At 41.7% G+C, this 24,868-nt stretch overlaps 1 protein-coding gene across 3 annotated transcripts in view; it reads right to left on the reverse strand.

The window, feature by feature from the left end:
* The window catches only part of slc24a4b (solute carrier family 24 member 4b), a 306,750-nt gene that overhangs the window by 58,922 nt on the left and 222,960 nt on the right, over positions 1-24,868 (reverse strand). For all 3 annotated transcript variants that reach the window (XM_043697208.2, XM_087989693.1, XM_087989694.1), the window contains exons 7-9: positions 20,998-21,072; positions 4,209-4,234; positions 2,993-3,046 (exon numbers count right to left, since the gene is read on the reverse strand). In XM_043697208.2, the coding sequence (XP_043553143.1) occupies positions 2,993-3,046; positions 4,209-4,234; positions 20,998-21,072 (155 nt within the window). The remainder of the gene's footprint in view (positions 1-2,992; positions 3,047-4,208; positions 4,235-20,997; positions 21,073-24,868) is intronic.

The raw sequence follows: 24,868 nt of genomic DNA on the forward strand, positions 1-24,868 counted from the left end.
GGTCGATATTGAGTGAGATATACATGTGTTCATTGGACCTGCATGGTCTAAAATTGGGTAATTGGTATCATGTCAGCCAGTGGGGCAGTGTAATGCCAGAATAGCACTGATTCTGCTGCCTCTGGTACACACTCCTCAAGGTAGCACATCTTATGGGCTTTTCCAGAAACAGCTGTCAGTGCACCTTGCTCCGCCCTTCCCCAAACCCAGAGCAGGAACAACTTCCAAATGGCAGGAGTTGCCAAAATGAAATTTACATGTGCAGTACATTCAATACAAGATATATGAATTTTCAACCCATTTTGTGCTTCTTGACTATAGTATAACTGCAGGTGGTTACTACTGTAAATCTTCGAGGAGAAAGTGAGGACTGCAGATGCTGGAGATCAGAGCTGAAAATGTGTTGCTGGAAAAGCACAGCAGGTCAGGCAGCATCCAAGGAACAGGAGAATCGACGTTTCGGGCATAAGCCCTTCTTCAGGAATTGGTATTTACTACTGTAAATACCAGCAGCAACTCTTACATTTATAAAATGCCTTTAGTGCAGAAATCAAAGTCAAAACTGTTCATAGAGGAGTAAGGAACCAATTAGTGACTTACCAAGGAAGATATTAAGAGAAGAGACCAAAAACATGATAGATTAAGTGTGTTTTAACATTTGACCCAAAGCTCAATATCAATTCTGAGATTAGTTTGAAATCAGAGCTAATATAAACGATTATAAGATTAATCTGGGATACAGAGAGATAATACCCATTTGTGAGGCCAAGAGAGCCCCTTAATAACAAAAAGGATTGGACTTAAGGGGTCTCCAACTGACAATTTCACAAGGACATGAAATAAAATAATGCCAAGTCGACTATTTTGCTAATTAAACCAAAGGTGTGTTCCGTCTCATGGTCAATACATAGATCTACTTTTAAGAAACAGGGCTCATGATATCATTACTGCGTTACAACATGTAACCTGAGGGTATAAAGACCACTCACTCCATCTTTCCTCTGACCACTTGTAACGTGGCACTTTCCTAGAAGCATGTTTCTTGAGTGTAATGTGATTGCTTATTATAAACCTAGATATGTATGTGTCTGAGGAATGTGTTGTTTGTACATCATACTTAGTTGTTTTAAATGTTGCGGGCTTCAATATTATGATAGTCACGCCCAGTTTCTTATGATTTGGAGATGCCGGTGTTGGACTGGGGTGTACAAAGTTAAAAATCACACAACACCAGGTTATAGTCCAACAGGTTTAATTGGAAGCACACTAGCTTTCGGAGCGACGCTCACCTGATGAAGGAGCGTCGCTCCGAAAGCTAGTGTGCTTCCAATTAAACCTGTTGGACTATAACCTGGTGTTGTGTGATTTTTAACCCAGTTTCTTATGTTATGGGAGATAATATCAGGAAAAAAAACACTATGCTGGAGGCAAACTCACAAGCTACACCAATTTTCCCTTGTAATTTCTCACACATATCCAATAAACTGAACACATACTTCTGATCAAAACTCATTCTCTCCTCTCTCAACTTTAAAATCAGTAAGACTGAAAAGATGGAGTAGCTGATTGTGTGTTTGAAAAGTACTCTGTACATTTTCCAATAAAAAGGTAGCAATGACTGGAAAATATGAAACATAAATTGGGTAGTCCCAACACCAGCTATAGAAAAGATTATGTATCTGTTGGTTTATCTGTGAGAATATGATTATTGATTGTTTGGTTTCCCTAGGTGGCATAAGACAGCCCATAAACTATAGAGTTACAGTGCAGGTTTTATCACCTAAAAATACAGATTTTAGTCTAAGTTTTGAAGAATGTTTTCACATTGTCTTGTGCTTTCGGGAAGGCCTGTCAGTTTCTGAACTAATGTCTGGTGAGATATGAAGAACTGACTTGAGTAGGAGCTACAAAGTAATGATCAAGGGGCAGCAGTGCATGGACCTAAGAAGGATTATGTGCAACGACATAGGATGGAATTAGGAAGTTCAGCTCAACTCCTCTTGACCCAAAGTAAAAACAGAAAGTGCTGAAGAAACTCAGCAGGTCTGGCAGCATTTGTGGAGAGACGGAAAACAGAGTTAACAATTTGAGTCCAATACCAAAGAAGAGTCATGTTGGACTTGAAGTATGAAACTGAAAAAGATTTGGAAAGATTAACAAAGTTGTTAACTCTGGAAACTTGCCAAGGTAGGTGACCCACCTCCTGACCTCCTTAAGCTTCTCCACTATCTACAAGGCACAGGTCAGGAATGTGATGGAATTCTACCCAAATGGGTGCACCTGCAAGAACACTCAAGAAGCTCGACTTTGATTGGCACCCCATCTACTACCTTCAACAATCACTTCCTTCAGCGCCAGTACATAGCAGGTATTATCTCCGAGTATCCTGCAACAATTCATTTCACATCGGAGCACCTCAAAGGTCCAGGGTAGCAACTATGTATCACCTGCAAAGTCTCCCCTTGCCCAACCCCCTCAAAGTAACACACTATCTTGATTAGGGATTATATCATGAGCCATGAATTAGCACCAGGTTAAAATCTTGGATACGCATCCCTGACAACAGTGTGGATATAAAAGTTGCAGTTGTTCAAGGCAGTAGCTGAATTGCACCTTCTCAAGCTATTATCAGTGGGAATAAAATGCTGTCCTTGCCTGTGTGGTTCATAATCCATGAATGCATAAAAATACATTTGAAAAATTAACCCCAGCACTTTGTTTACATTGCTTATGGCCTTATCAATTTGGGTTGTTGCTTTTAATGAGTTATGCTCTGAATTCCTGACTTAACAAAGATAATGTGGAAGACTAGTGGGGTTAGGTGGCACATCTAAAAGAGCAAAAATGTGGCATTAAATTGTTCAAAATATATTATATTTCAGGCTTTTCATTTTAGATATAAATCAGAAATATTGAAATTAGGAAAATTCACCTTTATCCAGCATCATTGCATACTTATGAGCAAGTTTCTAAAACAAATTTAAAAACTTACTTCATCACGAGTATATAGCCTGCATACATTATGATCAGGAGAAGGCCTTCCCACCTCAAAGAGATAAAAAGATTGTCACTAGTTTGTAGTTAGAGCAAGAACAATACATTTAAAACCATAATGCAGCTCAGTTATCAGCAATCTACAGGTTGAGTTTAAGTGAATGCACCAGTTAAAGTAACATTATGTACAGGATCACTACAGTGCAGAAACAGGCCCTTCAGCCCAATGAGCCCCTGTAACACTGCATTTCCCACGGTTAATGCATCTAGCCTATAAATCCCTGAACATTATGGGCAATTTAGTATGGCCAATCTATCTAACTTTCACATCTTTGGACTGTGGGAGAAAACCAGGGCATCCAGCAGAAATGGGGACAACATGCAAACTCCACACAGATAGTTGCCCAAGGGTGGAATTGAAGCCAGGTCTCTAGCACTGAGGCAGCAGTGCTAACCACTGAGCCTAACCCTAACCCTAACCCTATCGCACGTGCTGCCCATTTTTATGGAAATTGCAGAGGATGGTTTCAATCCATTGGCCTCTAGGCTATGGGTCCAGCACACTCCCACTGCGCCACCCTGCTGTGTGTCTTCTTGAAGCCGTGGGAAGCTACTCAGCCTTCTTCTGAAATGGTCAAGAATGTTTTTTGTAGTTATACGACCGGCTTCTGCTCCTTCTCCTTTCCATTCTTACTTTGTGAATGCCAGAAATCGGAGACTGAGGATTAAGATCAATGGCATGGAAGCACAAAATATTTAGGAAAGTTTGGCAAAAAAGGAAGCAGTCAGATTTGTTCAAGCTTTCTGTGAGTGTTGCTCTGTAATCAGATGCTAGGAGCTGCTTACGAGCAGCTGGGGTGAATCACCATTGAGTCTCCATGGAAACGCACCTGACCATTGTTGGCATTAATGTCTGGATGCCTGCCAAGGGTTCAAAGCTTAGCATGCTAGGTCAAACACTCATGTTCTATTAGTCCACTGCACAGTGCATTTGAATAACAAACCACTTCATCATCTGCGTACATTACTTAAAAGGATACAATTAACTTTTTGTCGCAAGACATAGATATCAACATGACATTTAATAGTGCCTAGGATAGGAAACTTAACAGCCACATTGAAAGATTATCAGTAATACAGTAAGTTGCCAATAATTTATATTCACATTAACAAGAGATAATTTTTCATGATTATTATTGATTCATAATACTTACCATTCAATTTTCTCATCATAGATAAACTGCAAGGAAAGAGAGCAGTTAAGTAATTGTGCTAACCTTGCAGCTCTTTTTCATGTCACAGAATTAATACATGAAAATTAAATCTGTCAAATAGCAGTGACCAGGTTGTGACTCTTGCAATTCATTTCACAGTATTGTGGTCATCAATTCAAATCCAAAGGGTGCTGATATGCAATTGCTTTAATAATGAGATATATCACTTCTTCATTATGAGACTATGGGAGATACTCACTGGGGGAAAAACTAAACTTTGCAATACTAGTTCTAAGCCTGTATATCTCTATCTGAGGATGGAGTTTTCATATGGTGTGGTCCACTACTTGCAATAATATTTAAGCATTGTTCAATAAAACATGAATACAAGTCATTGCTGTAAATTGCATTACTACTTGAAAGGACAAACTCATTTTAGATAAGATGTTGATATCCTATCTAAATTGCTATTTGCAAATTTTGTGTTTATTCACATTTTAGTTTGTTTCAGTCCTTTCACGTATGGTGCTCATTTGTTTTTTTTTTGGAGGAAATTTGGCAGATGTTCTCCTCCCAGAATCTGAAGCTGCCCATGCAGAAGGACAAGACAGCAATGCTGGTTGACTTGACTTCTATTTATCCTCATCTCTTCACTTTGTGGTGAAACATTCTCCAAAGTATACCAGATTCCCTGAATGGCCATGTCAAAATCAGGAACTCAGCATGTCAATTTAAGAACAGTTTTGTTTTAATATTAGATTAGACTAGACTAGATTAGACTACTTACAGTGTGGAAACAGGCCCTTCGGCCCAACAAGTCCACACCGACCCGCCGAAGCGTAACCCACCCATACCGCTACATTTACCCCTTTACCTAACACTACGGGCAATTTAGCATGGCCAATTCACCTGACTTGCACATCTTTGGACTGTGGGAGGAAACCGGAGCCCCCGGAGGAAACCCACGCAGACACGGGGAGAACGTGCAAACTCCACACAGTCAGTCGCCTGAGTCGGGAATTGAACCCGGGTCTCTGGCGCTGCGAGGCAGCAGTGCTAACCACTGTGCCACCGTGCCGCCCACAAATTCTTGTCAGGAATGTGGCTTTGTTAGCTGGGCCAGCATTTATTGCCAATCTCTTATTACTTTTGGGAAGGTAGTTTGTGAACTTCCTTCTTGAACAGCTACAATCCATGGAGGGTACTCACTCTGCTGTATTTTTAAAATTCATTTTGAGGGATGTGGGTGTCACTGGCTGGCCAGCGTTTGTTGCCCATTCCTAGTTGCCATTGAGGTGGTGGTCCTGAACTACCTTCTTGAACTGCTGCAAACCATCTGTTATGGGTTGACACACAATGGCATTAGGAAGGGAATTCCAGGATTTTGACCCAGTGACTGTGAAGGAATGGTGGTATATTTCCAAGTCAGGATGGTGAATGGCTTGGAGGGGAACTTGAAGATGATGGTGTTCGCATGTATCTGCAGCCCTTCTCCTTACAATTGAAACTGGTTGTGGGTTTGGAAGGTGCTGTCTGAGGATCTTTGGTAAATTTCTGCAATGCATCTTATAGATAGTACACACTGCTGCTACTGAGAGTCATTTGTGGAGGGAGTGGATATTTGTGGATGTCGTGCCAATCAAGTGGCTACTTTGTCCTGGATGGTATCAAGCTACTTGAGTGTTGTTGGGGCTGCACCCATCCAGACAAGTGGGGAGTATTCCATTACACTCCTGACGTGTGCCTTGTAGATGATGGACAGGCTTTGAGAAGTCAGAGGTGAGTTACTCCAGGCAGTATACCTAGCCTCTGACCTGCTCTTGTGCTTATGTAGTAAGTCTAGTTAAGTTTCTGGTCAATTATAGCCCCCAGGATGTTGACAGTGGGGGATTCAGTGGTGATAACATTGGTGGTTAGATTGTCTCTTGTTGGTGATAGTCAGAACCTGGCATTTGTGTGCCACAAATGTTACTTGCTATTTGTCAGCCCAACCCTGGATATTGTCCAGATATTGTTGCATTTGGACACAGACTACTCCAATACCTGAGGAGTCGAGAATGGTTGTAAACATTGTGCAATCATCAGCGAAAATCCTTACTTCTGAGCTTATGAGGAAGGGAGGTCTTTGATGAAGCAGCTGAAGATGGTTGGGACCAGATGCTATATTGAGAAACTCCAGCACAGGTGTCCTGGAGCTGAGATGATTAACATTCAACAACCTCAACCACTTTCCTTTGTTCTAGGTATGACTGCAACCAGTGTAGAGTTAGACAATAGACAATAAGTGCAGGAGTAGGCCATTCGGCCCTTGGAGCCAGCACCACCATTCATTATGATCATGGCTGATCATCCACAATCAGTATCCAATTCCTGCCTTATCCCCATAACCCTTGATCTCACTATATCTAAGAGGTCTATCCATCTCTTTCTTGAAAGTATCCAGAGACTTGACCTCCACTGCCTTCTGGGGCAGAGCATTCCATATATCCACCACTCTCTGAGTGAAAAAGTTTCTCCTCAACTCTGTTCTAAATGGCCTACCCCTTATTTTTAAACTGTGTCCTCTGATTCTGGACTCACCCATCGGCGGAAACATGCTTCCTGCCTCCATAGTGTCGAATCCATTAATAATTTTATACGAGTTTGCCCCCTAATTCCCATTGACTGCAGTTTTGCTTGGGCAAGACCAGTCTTATGCACCAATAAGACTGCTGGGTAAATCTTTTATTCACAGCAACAACTTGCATTTACATTGGCTCTTTGTTGTAGTAAGGAAGGACAAACGTGAACAAAATTCACAGTTACATCCTCGATACTTAACAAGATATTTCACATATTCTTAACATCAGATTTGTTAGTCCAGAATTTGTAACCCTGTAACATCCAAACCACTTTCATACATTACTTTTGTTTTTCAGCCACATCAGTGAAATCATAACTTCAAATTCTTCAATGAAATCTATTCTAATGATTGGTAAGACAGCTTGTTCTATGAAAGTTTTAAAAATCTTATCTCAGTCTGATGAGAATATTAACACGCTGCACCTTGGAATAATGCTGGAGTCATTTACAGATACATATTACAGCCACTTATAAGAATTAATTGTCCGTCCATAAGACAAATGTCAATTCATTGCACTTTTATCGTGGGATTTGATCATTTCCTTTGATTTTGCCATTAGGAATGAATTCTCTCAGAGGAATCTCTTTGTCATGCACTGATTGACAGTCTACCATTGAGCAGCTCTGCAGATTCCAGCTACCTGTTAGATAACTCAATACAGAAACTGTCAACATGAAGCCACACATAAAAACTCATAAATTTTGATTTGATTTGATTTATTATTGTCACATGTACTGAGATACAATGAAAAGTATTGTTACGTAAGGTATTGGAACAGAATTAAGGTAGGTTGAAAAATAAATATTTTATTTCACATATTTAGTGAGTGCAACTATTATGAGCATCTAAAGCAAATTAATAGTTGTGACAAGTACTGAAGGATAATACTTTTATCCTAAGAAACATTGAAATGAAAAAATGATATTGCACCACAATGAAACTGCACTGCATTTCATTTGCAAGAGACTTTTCTGGATGAAAAAGGGTAAACATTTGTTTTGTACAGTACAATAATAGGAAAAATATTCTGAATACAATCACTTAAAATGCATAGCAGACACAGAGCCTAGAGCATAAGTTAAACATATTCACAATTTCCAGGTGGGGAAAGTACTGACCAGTATTATGCTTTTGGCTTTCATCTGTTACAATGTTGCTGTCGAAATTCTAGGTTAACTTAGAGATTTATGAACAGAAATATTTATACAGTGTGACTACATATGTGTTGTTCAATGTTGTTCCACTTTAAATATTTTCCTTTCCTTTTGATCTTCTTCCAAATCAATCTTATATACAATATGCTGAAGTGGTCATAGTTATCTGAAAACGTTTTGGTTTATTCATAATGATCCTTCTACCCTCGGTAGCACTTCCAGTTTCAGTTCTGGCTCATTTATTAGCTGATGACTGGTAGTCACAGTCTTAGGATCCAGGGTAGGCCATTTAGGACTGTGATGAAGATAAATTTCTTAAATGCAGACTGTGAGCCTGTGGAATTCTCTACCACAGAAATTGGTTGCAGCCAAAGCATTGAATGTTTTCAAGGAGTTAGCTAAGGTTCTTAGTACTAAAGAGATCAAAGGGTATGGAGTGAACGGTGGCAGGGTACTGAATTGGATGATCAGCCATGATCATATTGAATTGTGGAATAGGCTTGAAGGATTGAAGTACCTATTCCTGCTCCTATTTTCTATGCTTCTATGACTAGATCAATCTGAAATTCATGGTGAGAATTCATTAAAGCATAGTAATATTATGTCCTTTCAAATTTACTGTAAATTCATGTCATAATGTACATTTGCCTTCAGGCCTTGTGATATTTTGTAATGTTAAAGGCTCCATATGTGCAGATTGCTGCCATCTTGACATGAACACATGGACTGATTACAAACACTTGCTGGAATATTATGTGAAGGTGGTACCCAGTGTACAATCTAAGTTCTCCTCTGCTTTGCCACATGATCTCACAGCCATTTTTTAGTTGCCACGCTATTAACTGGCTCAGGGGCAGACTTCCAACACTATTGGAGAGACCAATCAGATGGCCAGCAGTTTGCAATCCCAGTATTTCCAGAGAGGGATGGCTACTGCTCGAATTTCTCAAAGAAGAGGTGACAGGGATCTGAGCATATAGTCCAGTCCAGAGTCTTGCTGGAGCCAGGCTTGCAGGCCCGAGCAATGAGGGTGTTCTGGAGGTACGAGGTTTGGTCAAGTTCACTGCATAGGGTGTGAAATATTGGGGTGAGGTGAAGCAACTTCAGAGGCACCTGCACTGGGTACACCTTGCCTCACTTAGCTGGCAACAAGATTGCTAGGTTTTACCTGGCACTCTCTACACCTGGCTCTGGCATCTGCTGTGGTGAGTAAAATCTCAGCAGTGGTAAAATGAGGCCTAAAGTGGGCACTAATAGGTCTGAATTGGCCACTGGTGAGCAGGCCATGTGACCCATCGCTGGCAATATCCCGAGAGTAGCAGATGGTGAAGAGCGCACATGACACGGGCTGCATGCCCATTTTGCTCCTTCTTACCCTACTTCCAGACACAGCGAGGCCATTGCGACTAACTGTAATGGTGAAAAATTAAAAGACTGATATTGATCAGCAACAGCCTGTTTTAAACCACTTCACATTTTAATTGGCATGACTTTCATTCAGTTTTACAGATGTATAAAGAGGTTGCAATCCATCCCTGCCTGTTTTACAGAATCACCCAAATTCAAAATTATCCCTGTGCAATTGCATCAATGTTGAGCAGACGAATAGACATTGTACAAATGCTGGCTTATGCCCGAAATGTCAATTCTCCTGCTCCTCGAATGCTGCCTAACCTGCTGTGCTTTTCCAGCACCACACTCTGGACTCCGACCTCCAGCATCTGCAGTCCTCACCTTCTCCTGATTTATTGACCAGGATACCTTGGTCCCTTTGTACATCTACACTTTCCAATCGGTTACCACCAAAGGATTGTGCATCTGTTTCTTGTATTAAAGTAGATAATGCACATTTTGCACATTATATTCCATTCATCACATTCTTATCTATTCACCAAGCCTGTCTAAATCCTCCTGAAAATGCTTAACAATGTCCTCACAAGACAATTCCCTCTTAACTTTGTATCATCTGCAAATTTGGAAGTATTACATTTGTCCCCCATCTCCAAATTATTGATAAATATTGTGAATAGCTGGGACCTCAAGTGTTGCTCCTTGCAATACTTCACTATATGCAGTCTGACAGAGTGAGAATGACCCATTTATTCCCACTCTCTGCTTTCTCTGCCTGTCAGCCAAACATTAGTTCATGCCGGTACATTATCTTGTATCTTACGTGCTTGAGTCTTTTAGTTTCCTTTGGGGGATCTTAGCACAAGCTTTTTGGAAACGTAAATATCCCAGATCCGTTGGCTCTCCTTTATCTAAGTTTTTTTTAAAGTACCAACTTCAAAAAACTCTAACAATTTCAGCGAACACATTTTCCCATTCATCAATCCATGCTGACATGCTTATGCCGTTTACACATCAACGTTTTATCAGCTTGCAGTCTCTGGATCATCCGAGACTAGGTTTGTGATGAACGATGTGCATTGGAATTCCACAGAAGTTTCAAATTGATGACTCCATGGGAACTGCGTGGGAAATTTGAACATCTAACAAGCAATTCCTTTGCTCCTGAGACTCTACGTGGAAGTTTCTGACTCAAATCTGACAATTCTGGCACACTTTCCCTGGTAGTTACCATGAAATATGAAACAGAAAAATCCTTGTCTAACTTCGAATTAACTATATAACTAATACCCCAATCACTCACACTGATGCTCTCACCTTGCCCTTTTGACTCCTTGACAGTCTCCAATGACCACAATCCCAAACGACCTGGCTAGATCATAGCACCCAATCATACCGCTGACTCAATCTGATTCATTCCCAACACTGGACAATTCCACCTCTAGCCCTCAACCTGAGAACCCTTCCTAAACTGACTACTTCTTGCCTCACCCACCCATTTACTTGCCACCCTACTAACCTACCTATTTATCCATATCGTACATGCCCCAGTCATTCATTCATTCATTCATTCACTCTTTCATTCACAAACATTCATCTACCATCCATTCACTAACTTTCATACCAGACATTCGATCTTACCACACTGCAGCTGGTATGATAATAAAGAGGTGGGCATCTTCGCTGGTGACCATGAAGATCCATGCACTGACAGAATTCTTCTGCATCATGAATGAGAGGTTTGGCCAGAAACTTTGCATCCAGGTAAGTAGTTGAAGAGTGTGGTGCTGGAAAAGCACAGCCAGTCAGGCACCATCCGAGGAGCAGGAAAGTTGACAATTCGAGCATGCGCTCTTCATCAGAAATGAGGGAGTACCCTAAGAGGTTGAGAGATAAATGGGAGGGGGTAGCTGAGAATGCGATAGATAAATGAAGGTAGGGGTGAAGGTGATAGGTCGAAGGGGAGGGTGGAGTGGATAGGAGGGAAGGAAGATGGACAGGTGGGACAGTTTAAGAGGGCGGTGCCAAGTTGGAAAGTTGGATCTGGGATAAGGTGGGGGGAGGGGAAATGAGGAAACTGGTGAAATCCACATTGATCCCGTGTGGTTTGAGGATCCCAAGGCAGAAGATGAGACATTCTTCCTCCAGGAGTTCGGTTGCTAGAGTTTGGCGATGGAGGAGGCCCAGGATTTGCATGTCCTTGGAGGAGTGGGAGGGGGAGTTGAAGTGTTCGACCACAGGGCGCTGGGGTTGTTTAGAGCGTGTGTCCCAGAGATGTTCTCTGGAACGTTCCACAAGTTGGTGTCCTGTCTTCCCAATGTAGAGGAGACCACATCGAAAGCAATGGACATAGCAGATGGCATGTGTGGAAGGACAGATAAATCTCTGTCAGATGTGAAAGGAATCTTGGGGCCTTGGACAGAGGTGAGTGGGGGAGGTGTGGGCACAGGTTTTGCACTTCTTACAGTGGCAGGGAAATGTGCCAGGAGTGGAGGGTGGGTTAGTAGGGGGCACGGTCCTAACAAGGGAGTCACAGAGGGAATGGTCTGCAGTCTGCAAGTTAGCATTCCTCACTTTTTCCAGGTAAGTAGCCAATTCTCTGTCTGATCAGTGTTGGATACAGCAGTTCCAAGCTAATCAGAAGATTTGGGCTGTCAGTGCAGTAGAATTAATTTGACACCGAGGTCCATTTAAACAACATGTGTGGCTAGAATTTGCCTCGCTTCCCTCCTGCCAGGGACAATAGCGATGAAGGGCTTTTGCCCGAAACGTCAATTTTCCTGCTCCTCAGATGCTGCCTGACCTGCTGTGCTTTTCCAGCATCACTTTAATCTTGACAATCGTGCATACAGTTAGACTGCAGATAATGGTGACAAAAAACATTTTTAATTCCACCTGGGAATCACTGGGAACCCAAAGGTGCAGACAGTGATCTAGAGACATGAAATCAATTGTTCAAATTTCACCCAAGCATCTGGAACAATTTAAATTAAGCAAAGCAGGAACAAAAAGCTAGTTTAGTAATGGTGAGCATGAAACTACCAAATTGTGCAATGTTCTCTGGGGATGAAGATCTATCGTCCCTACTTGACCTAGCCTATATGTGAATCCAAACTCTCAGCAATGTGGTTGACTCTTAACCACTTCCTGAAAGACTTACCTAGCAAGTCACTCAGTTGTATCAAACTTTTAGATTAAAGTAAGATAAGAATAAAATTGCATGGACCATTCAGCAGTGACCTAGGTACTGGAAGATACAAAGGAATGTTTTGCCAAACAACCCTGCAAAATCCACCTCACTAACATGTGCAGACCTGTGCCAACAGTTATCTGTCAATCAAGTCAAGCAACAGCCTGACATAGTCATACACATGCCATCAGACTCCGCCTTCCTCATCCCTGAATATGTCCACCAGACGTAGCAGCATATTGGCATACAGTTGGGAGGGAATCACCATGGGAATCTTTCAGATTGATTCCAAACACCATCAGGTATCATAGTCAAACATGGAGAAGGAAACTTCCAGCTGATTACCACCTACTATCCTTCCTCAAGTAATGAATCAATAAACTCCACCATGTTGCACACCATGTAGAAATGACTCTGAGGAGATAAAGTGCACAGTATGTACTTTGAGTATGGGACTTCAATGGCCATCACCAAGATGTGACTCAGTAGCATCACCACTGGCCAAGACGGCCAAGGCCAGTAGGACACGCCCGCCAAACTGTACCTCACAGGTAGTGAGACAAACAAGAGTGAAAAATCAACTTGAGCAATGTACCTGTTGCAAGCACAACTGCCAATGACAGTATTATTAAGAGTATTCACAATACAGTCCTGACAGAGGCAAAGTCTACTTTTCATAATGAGGATCACTTGCCATTATATTATGGGGCACAACAACTATGTTAAATGGGATAGATTCAGAGCAATTGAAGCAGCTCAGAACTGGTGTCTAATATGATATGGGATGAGGGCTGTTGTGGCACAGTGTCATTAGTTACTGGAATTCTATCAATCTTTGCCTTGAATAAGATGTTACATAGCAACTCGCAAGGGTTCCTCAACAGCACCTTCCAAATCCATGACCTGTATCACCTGGAAGGGCAAGGACAGCAGGCACACAACAACACCATCAGCTCTATGTTCCCACTCCAAGTCACATTTCATCCTAGCTTGGAAGTATCTTCCCATTCTTCATTGTTGGTGGGTCAAATCCCAAATTTCCTCTTGGATTTCCTTTGCCAAACAACTGCAGTGATTCAAGAAGTCAGCTCACCACCAGCTACTCAACTGCAGTTACAAACAGTGGCACAAATGTCGGCCTTGGTAGTATGACCCATATCCCAGAGTTCCCAACACACTAGGTCAAATAGCTCGTCTGTACAGAAATAATTCTGTGCTACTATAATTTTATGGCTAGTTGCTCTACACAGTCTTATTACACTTTTATCTCTAAACATTCTCTCTGGAGCTACTGCTTTGAGACTGTGACTTACAAGTTCAGACGTCTAGGGTTCAGCTCAGGCCATGGTATGAAAATGAAAAAAGCATCAAGGAAAGCAAAGGAACTATTGCAATAAAAACAGAAAGTGCCGAAGAATCTCTGAGATCTGGTTGCACTTGTAGAGAGAGAGAGAAAAACAGTGTAAAACTTCTGAGTTCAGTATGACTCTTCTTGGAAACTGAAAGTACAGTTCAGTGTAGGAACTGAAACTTTGGAAGTAAAATAAATTATAGTTATATCTTGAAACGAATAGAAACTATTCTCTCTTTCTTAACATCTTAAATCGATGGCTCCCTTAAGATTTAATGAGCTTGCACAATGAATCATTCAAGTCACACTGATTAATGAAAGTCCCTACTTTGATGCTGTCTCAGTGCTGAGTGAACTGTGGTGGGGAAATCTGCAGTCAACCCAACCCAGAGACAGGGAAAATCAAGCCGGCTGGCAGTTTTAAGGCAGACTTCGCAAAATTATTGTCTTGCAATAGTGTTAAATTTAGCTGTGGTGTTCACACAGGCAAAACGCCTTATGGACTCTCAATATCAAAGCTCGGATTGCAAGAATAACCACTGGCATCCAAAGATATTCATCTTGGCAACAGAATTGATCTCTTAATGAATCCATACATTCAAGAGATGCAGGGGTGGGGAGAGAATTGAAAAGGACTAAACAGAATAAAGTGACGGTGGTACTTCATGAGAATGAGGGCCTTGAGCACATGTCTGCTGAGTACTGTAAAAGCTAGCAAAATGTTAGTGGGTTAAGAGTGAAACAAAATCAAAATATTCTGGATGCTGAAAAGCTGAACTAGAAACAGAAGTAGTGAAACACTCAACATATCGGGCTGTGTATGGAGAATTACTGAAAGGTCACGAACCTGAAACAAGTTAATTCTGTTTCTCTCTTCACAGACACGGCCACCCCAGCCAAACATTTTCAGCATTTTCTGTTTTTACACCAGTCAATAACTGCCCTCTGACATTTCTTCCAGAGAAGAGAGTTTCTTAAAGGATATATTTTTTATTATTGTACTGAAGACATCGATTTGCAAATGTGGCCTGAAGCCAAATACCAGTTCTGAGGAACTAGAAATGTTAACTCTGCCTTCTCCCCATAGATGCTGCTGCGTTCCACCAGCAATTTCTGTTCTTGTTTCAGATTTCCAGCATCTACAATATTTTGGTTTATAGCAGTCTAACATACGTTTTAAGAAACAGATTAACAGATACAATTATCAACAATCTCACTGGTTGATTGGACAAGCATTTATTTTTGTGAAAGATTGGCATTTTTCTTGCAATCTACTCCTTTATTTCAATTTATTTTCTGTCAACACCTTTGTGGAGAACCTTTGTTACCGCGCCCTCACCTTGACAAATTTGAATTATACAAAATGTTAGTTTCCAAGAGCAAATGAGGAATCTTTTTATCTTCCGAGACAAATGTCTTAACCCAAAAGTGTTTACGGTGGTCGCTATAGTGACTGGGGCAAACATTTATAAGACTATAAGATATAGGAGCAGAATTAGGCCATTTGGTCAATTGAGTCTGATCCACTATTCGATATGTTTCTCTCCTGCCTTCTCCCCCTAATCTTTGATGTCCTTACCAATCAAGAACTTATCTATTTTAAATACACTCAATGACGTGGCCTTCACAGCCCACTGTGGCAATGTGTTCCACATATTAATCACCCTCTGGCTGAAGAAATACCTCTTCATCTCAATTGTAAAAGGTCATCCGTTTGCTCAGAGCGTGTGCCCTCCAATCCTATTCTCTCCTACTCATGGAAACATGTTCTCAATGTCCACTCTATCCAGACTCCTCAGTTTTCTATAAGTTTCAATCAGATCTTCCCCTCAGCCTCCTAAACTCACCACACAACAGAGCCAGAGTCTTTAACTGCTCCTCATACAACAAGCCTTTCATCTGTGGTATCATTCTTGTAAACCTTCTCTGGACCTCCTCCAACACCAAGACATCCTTCCTTAGATACAGGGCCCAGAATTGCTCACAATATTCCAAACGCAGTCTGACCAGAGCCTGATATTGCCTTATCCCTGCTTGTGTATTCTAGCTATCTCAAAATAAATGCACATTGTGTTTGCATTCCTAACTCCCAACTAAATCTGCATTTAATCTTAAGAAATTCCTGAACTAGGACTCCTAAGTCCCTTTGTGCTTCAGATTTCCAAAGTTTTTTCCCCATTTAGAAAATGCCTCTATTCTTCCTACTACTGTGCATAACATCACACTTTCCCACATTGTAATCAATCTGCCAATTCTTTGCCCACTCTCCCAACCTATCCAAGGCCTTCTGCAGCCTCCCCACTTTCTCAGCACTGCCTGTCCCTCCATCTAGATTAGAGTGGTGCTGGAAAAGCACAGCAGGTCAGGCAGCATCTGAGGAACAGGAAAATCGACGTTTTGGGCAAAAGCCCTTCATCTCTAATCTAGACTCTCGTTTCCAGCATCTGCAATCCTTGTTTTTACCTGTCCCTCCACCTATCTTTGTGTCATAGAACCTAGAACCTAGAACATAGAAGGTTACAGTGCAGGACAGGTCCTTCAGCCCTCGATGTTGCGCCGACCTGTGGAAATAATCTGATGCCCATCTAACCTACCATTATTATCCATATCTATGTCCAATGCCCATTTAAATGCCCTTAATGTCAGTGAGTTTACTACTGTTGCAGGCAGGCCATTCCACACCTCTACTGCTCTCCGAGTGAAGAAACTACCCCTAATATCTGTCCTAAATCTATCAGCCCTCAATTTACAGCAACATCCCCTTTTGTTAGCCTTCACCACCCAAGAAAAAAGGCTTTCACTATCCACCCTATCTAACCCTCTATCTTATTTGTCTTGATTAAGTCACCACTCAACCTTCTTCTCTCCAATGAAAACAGCCTTAGTTCCTTCACCCTTTGCTCATAAGATCTTCCCACCATATCAGGTACCATCCTAGTAAATTTCCTCTGGACCCTTTCCAAAGCTTCCACGTCCTTCCTATATTGAAGTGACCAGAACAGCACGTAATACTCCAGGTGTGGCCTTAACCAGATGAAGCATGACTTCATGGCTCTAGAATTCAATCCCCCTACCAATAGATGCCAACACACCATATGCCTTTTTAACAACCCTATTAACCTGGGTGGCAACTTTCAGGGATTTATGTACCAGGACACAGATCTCTCTGTTCATCCACATTGCCAAGAATTTTACCTTTAGCCCAGTACTCTGCATTCCTGTTATTTCTTCCAGAGTGAACTACCTCACACTTTTCTGCATTAAACTCCATTTGCCACTTCTCAGCCCAGCTCTGCATCTTAGCTATGTCCCTCTATAACCCATAACATCCTCCGGCACAATCCACAACTCTGCCTACCTTAGTGTCATCCGCAAATTTACTAGTCCATCCTTCTACGCCCACATCCAGATCATTTATAAAAATGACAAACAGCAGTGGCCCCAAAACAGATCCTTGCGGCACACCACTAGTAACTGAGCTCCAGGATGAACATTTTCCATCAACCACCACTCTCTGTCTTCTTTCAGCAAGCCAATTTCTGATCCAAATCATGAAATCCCAAAACACCATACTTTGTGCAATAGGCTATTGTGTGGAACCTTATCAAATGTCTTACTGAAGTCTATACACATCTCATCAACTGCTTTACCGTCACCCCCCTGTTTTGGTCACTTTCTCGAAGAACTCAATAAGGTTAGTGAGGCATGACCTACACTGCACAAAACCGTGTTGACTGTCCCTAATCAAATTATTCTTTTCCAGATGACTATAAATCCTCCTTCTTACAAGCTTTTCCAACACCTTACCCACAACCAAAGTAAGGCTCACTGGCCAATAATTACAAGGACTGTCCCGACTCCCCTTCTTAAACAAAGGAACAACATTTGCTATCCTCCAGTCTTCTGGCACTACTCCTGTTGACAATGATGACATAAAGATCGAAGCCAAAGGTTCTGCAATCTCCTCCCTGTCTTCCCAGAGAATCCGAGGATAAATCCCATCTGGCCCGGGATCTTTTTTGTTTAAGATCTTCCAAAACTGCTAAAACCTCCTTTTTGTCAATCTAAATCCCATCTAATCCAACAGCCTGTGTCTCCGTATTCTCACTAACATTGCCCTTCATATTCATTCCAATGTGAAAGTATTCATTAAGCGCTTCCCCAATGTTCACAGATTCCACACACAAATTTCCACTACTATCTTTGATTGGCCCTACTCTTACTCTAGTCAATCTTTTATTCCTGATATACCTATAGAAGGCCTTAGCGTTTTCCTTGATCCTATCCTCCACCAACTGCTCATGTCCCTTCCTGGCTCTTCTTAGCCCTCTCTTTAGATCTTTTCCGGCTAATTTATAACTCTCCAGCCCCCTATCTGAGCCTTCACATCATAAGCCTTCTTCTTCCTCTTGACAAGATCTTCAACTTCTTTCGTAAACCATGGCTCCCTCTCTCGTTAACTACCTCTCTGCCTTATAGGTATATTCTTATCCAGGACCAGCAGTAGCTGTTTCTTGAATAAGCTCCACATTTCAAGTGTGTCCATCCCCTGCATTTTCCTTCCCCATTCTATGCATCCTAAATCTTGCCTAATCGCATCATAATTGCCTTTCCTCCAGTTATACCTCTTTCCCTGCGGTATATACATACCCCTCCCATTGCTATTGTAAACGTAATTGAATTGTGGTCATTATCACCAAAGTGCTCACCTACCTCCAAATCCAATACCTGGCTGGGTTCATTCCCCAGTACCAAATCCAATATGGCATCGCCCCTTGTTGGCCTATCAGAAAAGCCTCCTGCACAGACTGAACAAAATCTCACCCATCTAAACTACTCGAACTATAGTATTCCCAGTCAATATTTGACAACTTAAAGTCTCCCATAATAATTACCCAGTTATTCTCGGTCCTATTGAGAATCATCTTTGCTATCCTTTCCTCTACATCCCTGGAACAATTCAGAGACCTATAGAAAACTCCCAACAGGGTGACCTTTCCTTTCCTGTTTCTAACCTTAGCCCAAACTACCTCAGTGGATGAATCCTCAAATGTTCTCTCAGCTGCTGTAATACTACCCTTGATTAACAATGCCACACCCCCCATTTTTACCATCATCTCTGTTCTTGCTGAAACATCTAAATTTGTCATCTGCAAACCTAGCAACAATGCTGTCAGTTCCTTTGTCCGGATCATTAATGTTTAACGTGAACAGTTGTGACTCCAACACTTATCCCTGTGGACCTGCACTAGTCAGCAGCTACCATCCTGACAAGACCCCTTTGTCTGTATTCCCTGCTGGTCAGCTGATCCTTTAAATGTGCCAGTACTTTGCCCAGAACATAATGAGCTTTTAGTTTATTTAATAACCCTCCATCTGGCAACTTGTCAAAGGCCTTCTGGAAATCCAAATAGATCACATGCGCTGATTCTCGTTTGCCTAACATGCTTTATTGCCCGCTTAAAGAATTCTAACAGTTTTGTCAGGCATGACCTTGCCTTGAAGAAGCCATGCTGACTCAGCCCTATTTTATCATGCACTTGCAAGTCATCAACAACCTCATCCTTAACAATGGAATCTAAAATCTATCCAATTATGTTGTAGGCGATAGCATAAAGCAACTCTAATTTCAATAATAGATGAACGCTTGTAAACCATTCTATTAAAAAAAACATGTCACCTAATATAAATTGTCATCATTTATTTCTTGTTTATAACTTATGAAAGATTTGTGAAGCTTTTGTGAGGATTTTCTGATAAAATTCAAATGTGCATGTTATTGCTAGTGGAATTTGCTCCATTTTAGCCATCCATCGACTCTGAGAGGCTACCAATTTACCTGCATAGATGATTGTCAGAACTGGACAAATTTCTGGTAGAAACTTTGATTTAGACCTCCAGCTTCCAGTCTCAACACTGAGTTCATTTTTTAAAATCCTGTTTTCCTGGACAGTTGGTGCTGCTAACTAATTTGAGATTGCAATTTTCAGTTCCCTAAGATCCATCTTTAATGTTGTATTTTACGTGCAGTGGGTCTCTGGCCTGTTTTTCCATTTGAAAATCAAGGACCAGGACCAGCCCAACTCTACTTGATAAGGCTGGCCAGCAGCCATTTTACTGCTGGCTCTGGGCATGATTTCTGCCCCTATTGGAGAAAAAATCCCATTTCCAAAAACTGCTGGCCAATTGAATGGCGGCCAATGCTGGAGTTATAGCCAGTCTGTGGGAGTCTGAATGCAGGTAAGTTGGAGGTCTTATTGGAGCCAGCCTGCCAGGCCCTTGATTTGGGAGGTTAGGGTCAGCAGGGCAGGAAAGGGAAGAAATGACTGGGAGATGTATCTGGCGGGAAGTGTCCACTGGACACAATGTAAGTATCTCCTCTTAGAATCACAGAATTGTGACAGTGCAGAAGGTGATCATTTGTCTGAATGTAACAAGACTATGAGAATTAAAGGAGCAGGAGAATTGACATTTCGGGCATAAGCCCTTCTTCAGGAATGAGGAAAGTGTGTCCAGCAGGCTAAGATAAAAATTAGGGAGGAGGGACTTGGGGGAGGGGCGTTGGAAATGCGATAGGTGGAAGGAGATCAAGGTGCGGGTGATAGGCCGGAGTGGGGTGGGGGCGGAGAGGTCAGGAAGAAGATTGCAGGTTAGGAAGGCGGTACTGAGTTTGAGGGATTTGACTGAGACAAGGTGGGGGGAGGGGAAATGAGGAAACTGGAGAAATCTGAGTTCATCCCCTGTGGTTGGAGGGTTCTAGGCGGAAGATGAGGCGCTCTTCCTCCAACCGTCGTGTTACTATGGTCTGGCGATGGAGGAGTCCAAGGACCTGCATGTCCTTGGTGGAGTGGGAGGGGGAGTTGAAGTGTTGAGCCACGGGGTGGTTGGGTTGGTTGGTCCGGGTGTCCCAGAGGTGTTCTCTGAAACGTTCCGCAAGTAGGCGGCCTGTCTCCCCAATATAGAGGAGGCCACATCGGGTGCAGCGGATGCAATAAATGATGTGTGTGGAGCTGATCTCCAGCATCTGCAGTCCTCACTTTCTCCTATGAGAATTAAAGCTGACTTCCCTAACCTGGGTAAAATCCCAACAGCGGTGGCCAATAATACTGAGCATTACTTACCACAATAAGTAGAATCACTGATATGGTGTAGTATAATGAATCCCTGAACACAGACCACTGTGTCAGATATACGATCTGTAAAAGATAAAATGAAGCTATGAGGATTAAACATCAGGATTTCTCATGAGAACCTTTCACATTTTATTCCCTGGTTTTCAAATGTGCATTCAATCCTTACACTATGTGAGTGATTAGCATTCAATGTTCCACAGTTATGCAGGGAAATAAGCACTATATAGTACTTCATCAGTAAAATGGTACAGATTACACTCAATCTTCTTACCTGTTTGCCCCTGTGTTTCTCTGTTTTATTATTGTTATTTTATTCTTTTCTCTCAATGTCTACCAATCCACAATCAGTGGGCAGAATTGCACTAATCCCACTGCTCACCCTGCCACCAAAGGTCCACACTCATCAGAAGGACATTTCTGAACATCATTCAGTGGGCCTCAGTGCACAGGCAATTTATAAGAATCATAGAATCCTACCGTGTGGAAACAGGCCCTTCAGCCCAACAAGTCCATACCGACCATCCGAAGAGCAACTCACCCAGACCCACTCCTCCATTATCCTACATTTCCCCCTATTGGACCTACCCTACACGTCCCTGAATACTATGGGTAATTTAGCATGGACAATTCACCTAATATGCACATCTTCGGACTGTGGGAGGAAACCGGAGCACCCGGAGGAATCCCATGCAGACATGGAGAGAATGTGCAAACTCCATACAAACAGCTGCCCAAGTCTGGAATCAAGCCCAGGTCCCTGGCGCTGTGAGGCAGCAGTGCTAACCACTGAGCCACCATGGGACTTTGCACTCGGCCATATTTTGAATGAACAATTCTCCAGTTGGAATATTGCCACTTTTAAATAAAACCGAAACAAAATCAGTAGCATATTTGAAAGGTCTAATGTTATGATAATAGTTTTTGTCAGACAGTATATTTAAGCATATATTTAAATCTGCTCTACACTAAAATTAACAATTGGAATGCACGCTTCTCAATAGTTTACATTTCACATCCAGAAAGAATAAAGATCATTGCAACAATAGTGGTTAGCAAACAAATACAATAGGGATCTCACTATTTTAATCACATGTCTGATACATTGAGGATCAGCAACTTTATCATTGACTGGGTCCGACCCTGGTGGCGGTGAAGGGTGGCAGGAGGGCACCACGGCAGCAGTTACAGCAGCAATAGCCTCCGACATTGGTGTGCCTAATGCAGGCAGTGGCAAAAGTGAATTGGCCCTGAAGCAAAAGGTGGCATCGACAGTGGTCTGGATAGGATTTTTGGAAGGTCAGTGTGGTCTTGATGGGCTGAATGGCCTGCTGCTCCACACTGCTGGGATTCTATGATTCCGTCTTTCTCTTTCAGAAGTTTGGGTAATTTGATTTTTGGGTTAAAACTGGTCTCTTGGATATAAATAACAGAATTTCTTATCATTAAATTAACATGTCTGGAAAATATGATTTGATTCAATTTATTATTGTCACATGTACTGTCATACAGTGAAAGGTGTTGTTTTGTGTACTAATCAGACAAATCATACCTTACATAAGTACGTCAGGGTAATCTAACAAAATGCAGATAATAGCGTTACAGCTATAGAAAAGGTACAACATTATATTCTGCATTCTATTCTATTGATGTACTCATGTAAGATATGATTTATCTGATTAGTATGCAAAACAATACTTTTCACTGTATCTCAGTACATGTCACACTAACATATCAAATTAAATCAAATCAAACTTTCCTGACATCTGCAACCAAAGATAAAAATAATCCCCAGAACCTGTTCAGGTGTACCCTGGAAATCTATAGGAGGCTAGGGAAGTGATTGCTGGGCCCTTTGCTGAGATATTTGTATCGATAGTAACAGGTGACCGGAGGTTGGCTAACGTGGTACCACTATATAAGAAAGGTGGTAAAGCCAAGCCAGAGAACTATGGACCGGTGGGCCTGATGTTGGTGGTGGGCAAGTTGTTGGAAGGAATTGTGAGGGTCAGGATGTACACGTATTTGAAAAGGTAAGGACTGATTCGGGATAGTCAACATGGCTTTGTGCATGGGAAATCATGTCTCATGAAATTTATTGAGCTTTTTGAAGAAGTAACAAAGATTGATGAGGGCAGAGTGGTAGGCGTGATCTATATGAACTTCAGTAAGGCGTTCAACAAAATTCCCCATGGGAGACTGGTAGCAAAGTTAGATCTCATGGAATACAGGGAGAACTAGCCATTTGAATACAGAACTGCCTCGAAGGTAGAAGACAGAGGGTGGTGGTGGAGGGTTGTTTTTCAGACTGGAGGCCTGGATAGGATAAATAGCCAAAGTCTTTTCCCTGGGGTGAGGGAGTCCAGAACTAGAGGGCATAGGTTTAGGGTCAGAGTGGAAAGATATAAAAGAGATCTAAGGGGCAATCTTTTCATGCAGAGGGTGGTACGTGTATGGAATGAGCTGCTGGATGAAGTGGTGGAGGCTGGTACAATTGCAACATTTAAAAGGTATCTGGATGGGTATATGAATAGGAAGGGTTTGGAGGAATGTGGGCCAAGTGCTGGCAGGTTGGACTAGATTGGGTTGGGATATCTGGTCGGCATGGATGAGTTGGACCGAAGGCTCTGTTTCTGTACTGTACATCTCTATGACTTTATGACTCTAAATGGGTGGGGTCAATTTCCCACAGAATCATGATTTAAGTTTTAGCTTTCTGCAGTTGTTGGGGTTTTGAAGTCAGATGTGGAAGCACTTACTCCTCTCTGTTACATCTAAAAGCTGAGTTTCTCTTCCTGCTGCTAGAATTTCATGTGAGACAATCTATTTTACTGAATTTATCTTTGTCAAGGGTGTGCTTATGGGATGTTACTATATTGGAACATCCTATAATTATTAGTAATTAACAAAATTTACAGGGATGTTGCTGCGAATGGAGGGTTTGAGTTAGAAAAATAGACTGGAAAGGCTGGAAATGAAGGAGATTTTTTTTTCACTGGAGTGTAGGACATTGAGAGATGAACTTATTGAAGTTTATAAAAATCATGAGGGGCATGGATAAGGTGAATGACCATCGTCTGTTCCCTAGGGTGGGGGAGTTCAAAACTCAGGGCCATATTTTTAAAATTAGAGGAGAAAGATTTCAAAAGGATACGAGGGGCAACGTTTTACACAGAGAGTGGTTTGTATGGAGAATGGATTGCCAGAGAAAGTGGTGGATGCAGGTATAGTTATAACATTAAAAAGACATTTAGGTAAGTTAATGAATCCACCAGCCAAGGACAGGCAGGTGGGACTGCTTTAGTTTGGGAACATGGTTGATGTGGACCGGTTAGACTGAAGATTCTGTTTCCGTGCTATATGATGCTATGACTCTAAATTCTGAAGTTAAGTGGGAGGAAAGAATTCTGTAATATTGAAGCTAATGCTATGCACATCATGTTTGAAGTAGCTAAATTCAAAGAGATTAACAAAGAAAAAACTGGGTAGTATTTGCCCATTAGGAGAATTTATTTTTAAAGTATGCTCTCAAATGATCTGGAGGAATTATTCAATCAGGTAATTTATCCCTTGTGAGTTTTGCCCATTTAATCAGTTTGATTAATGCACCAATTTAGTATGGCTAATATAGGTTATGCTTCATTTTTTTCCCCACATTACAGTAATTGTGAACAAATTGATTAATCTGTAATATCTGTAAAGCCTTCCATTTCTGAAGTGATGGCAGAAATATTGGCAGTATCAACAAGATCATCTACTTCCAAACGCACCTCAGTTTTTCTACTGTTGAAATACTTATCCATACTTTAGTTAACTCCAGTTTTGGCTCCCGGAATGTGTCCCACATTCTACTCCCTGGAAA

Source organism: Chiloscyllium plagiosum, unplaced genomic scaffold (assembly GCF_037043375.1).
Source record: "Chiloscyllium plagiosum isolate Xiang-an unplaced genomic scaffold, Cpla_swu_hap1 HiC_scaffold_8, whole genome shotgun sequence".
Lineage (NCBI taxonomy): Eukaryota > Metazoa > Chordata > Chondrichthyes > Orectolobiformes > Hemiscylliidae > Chiloscyllium > Chiloscyllium plagiosum.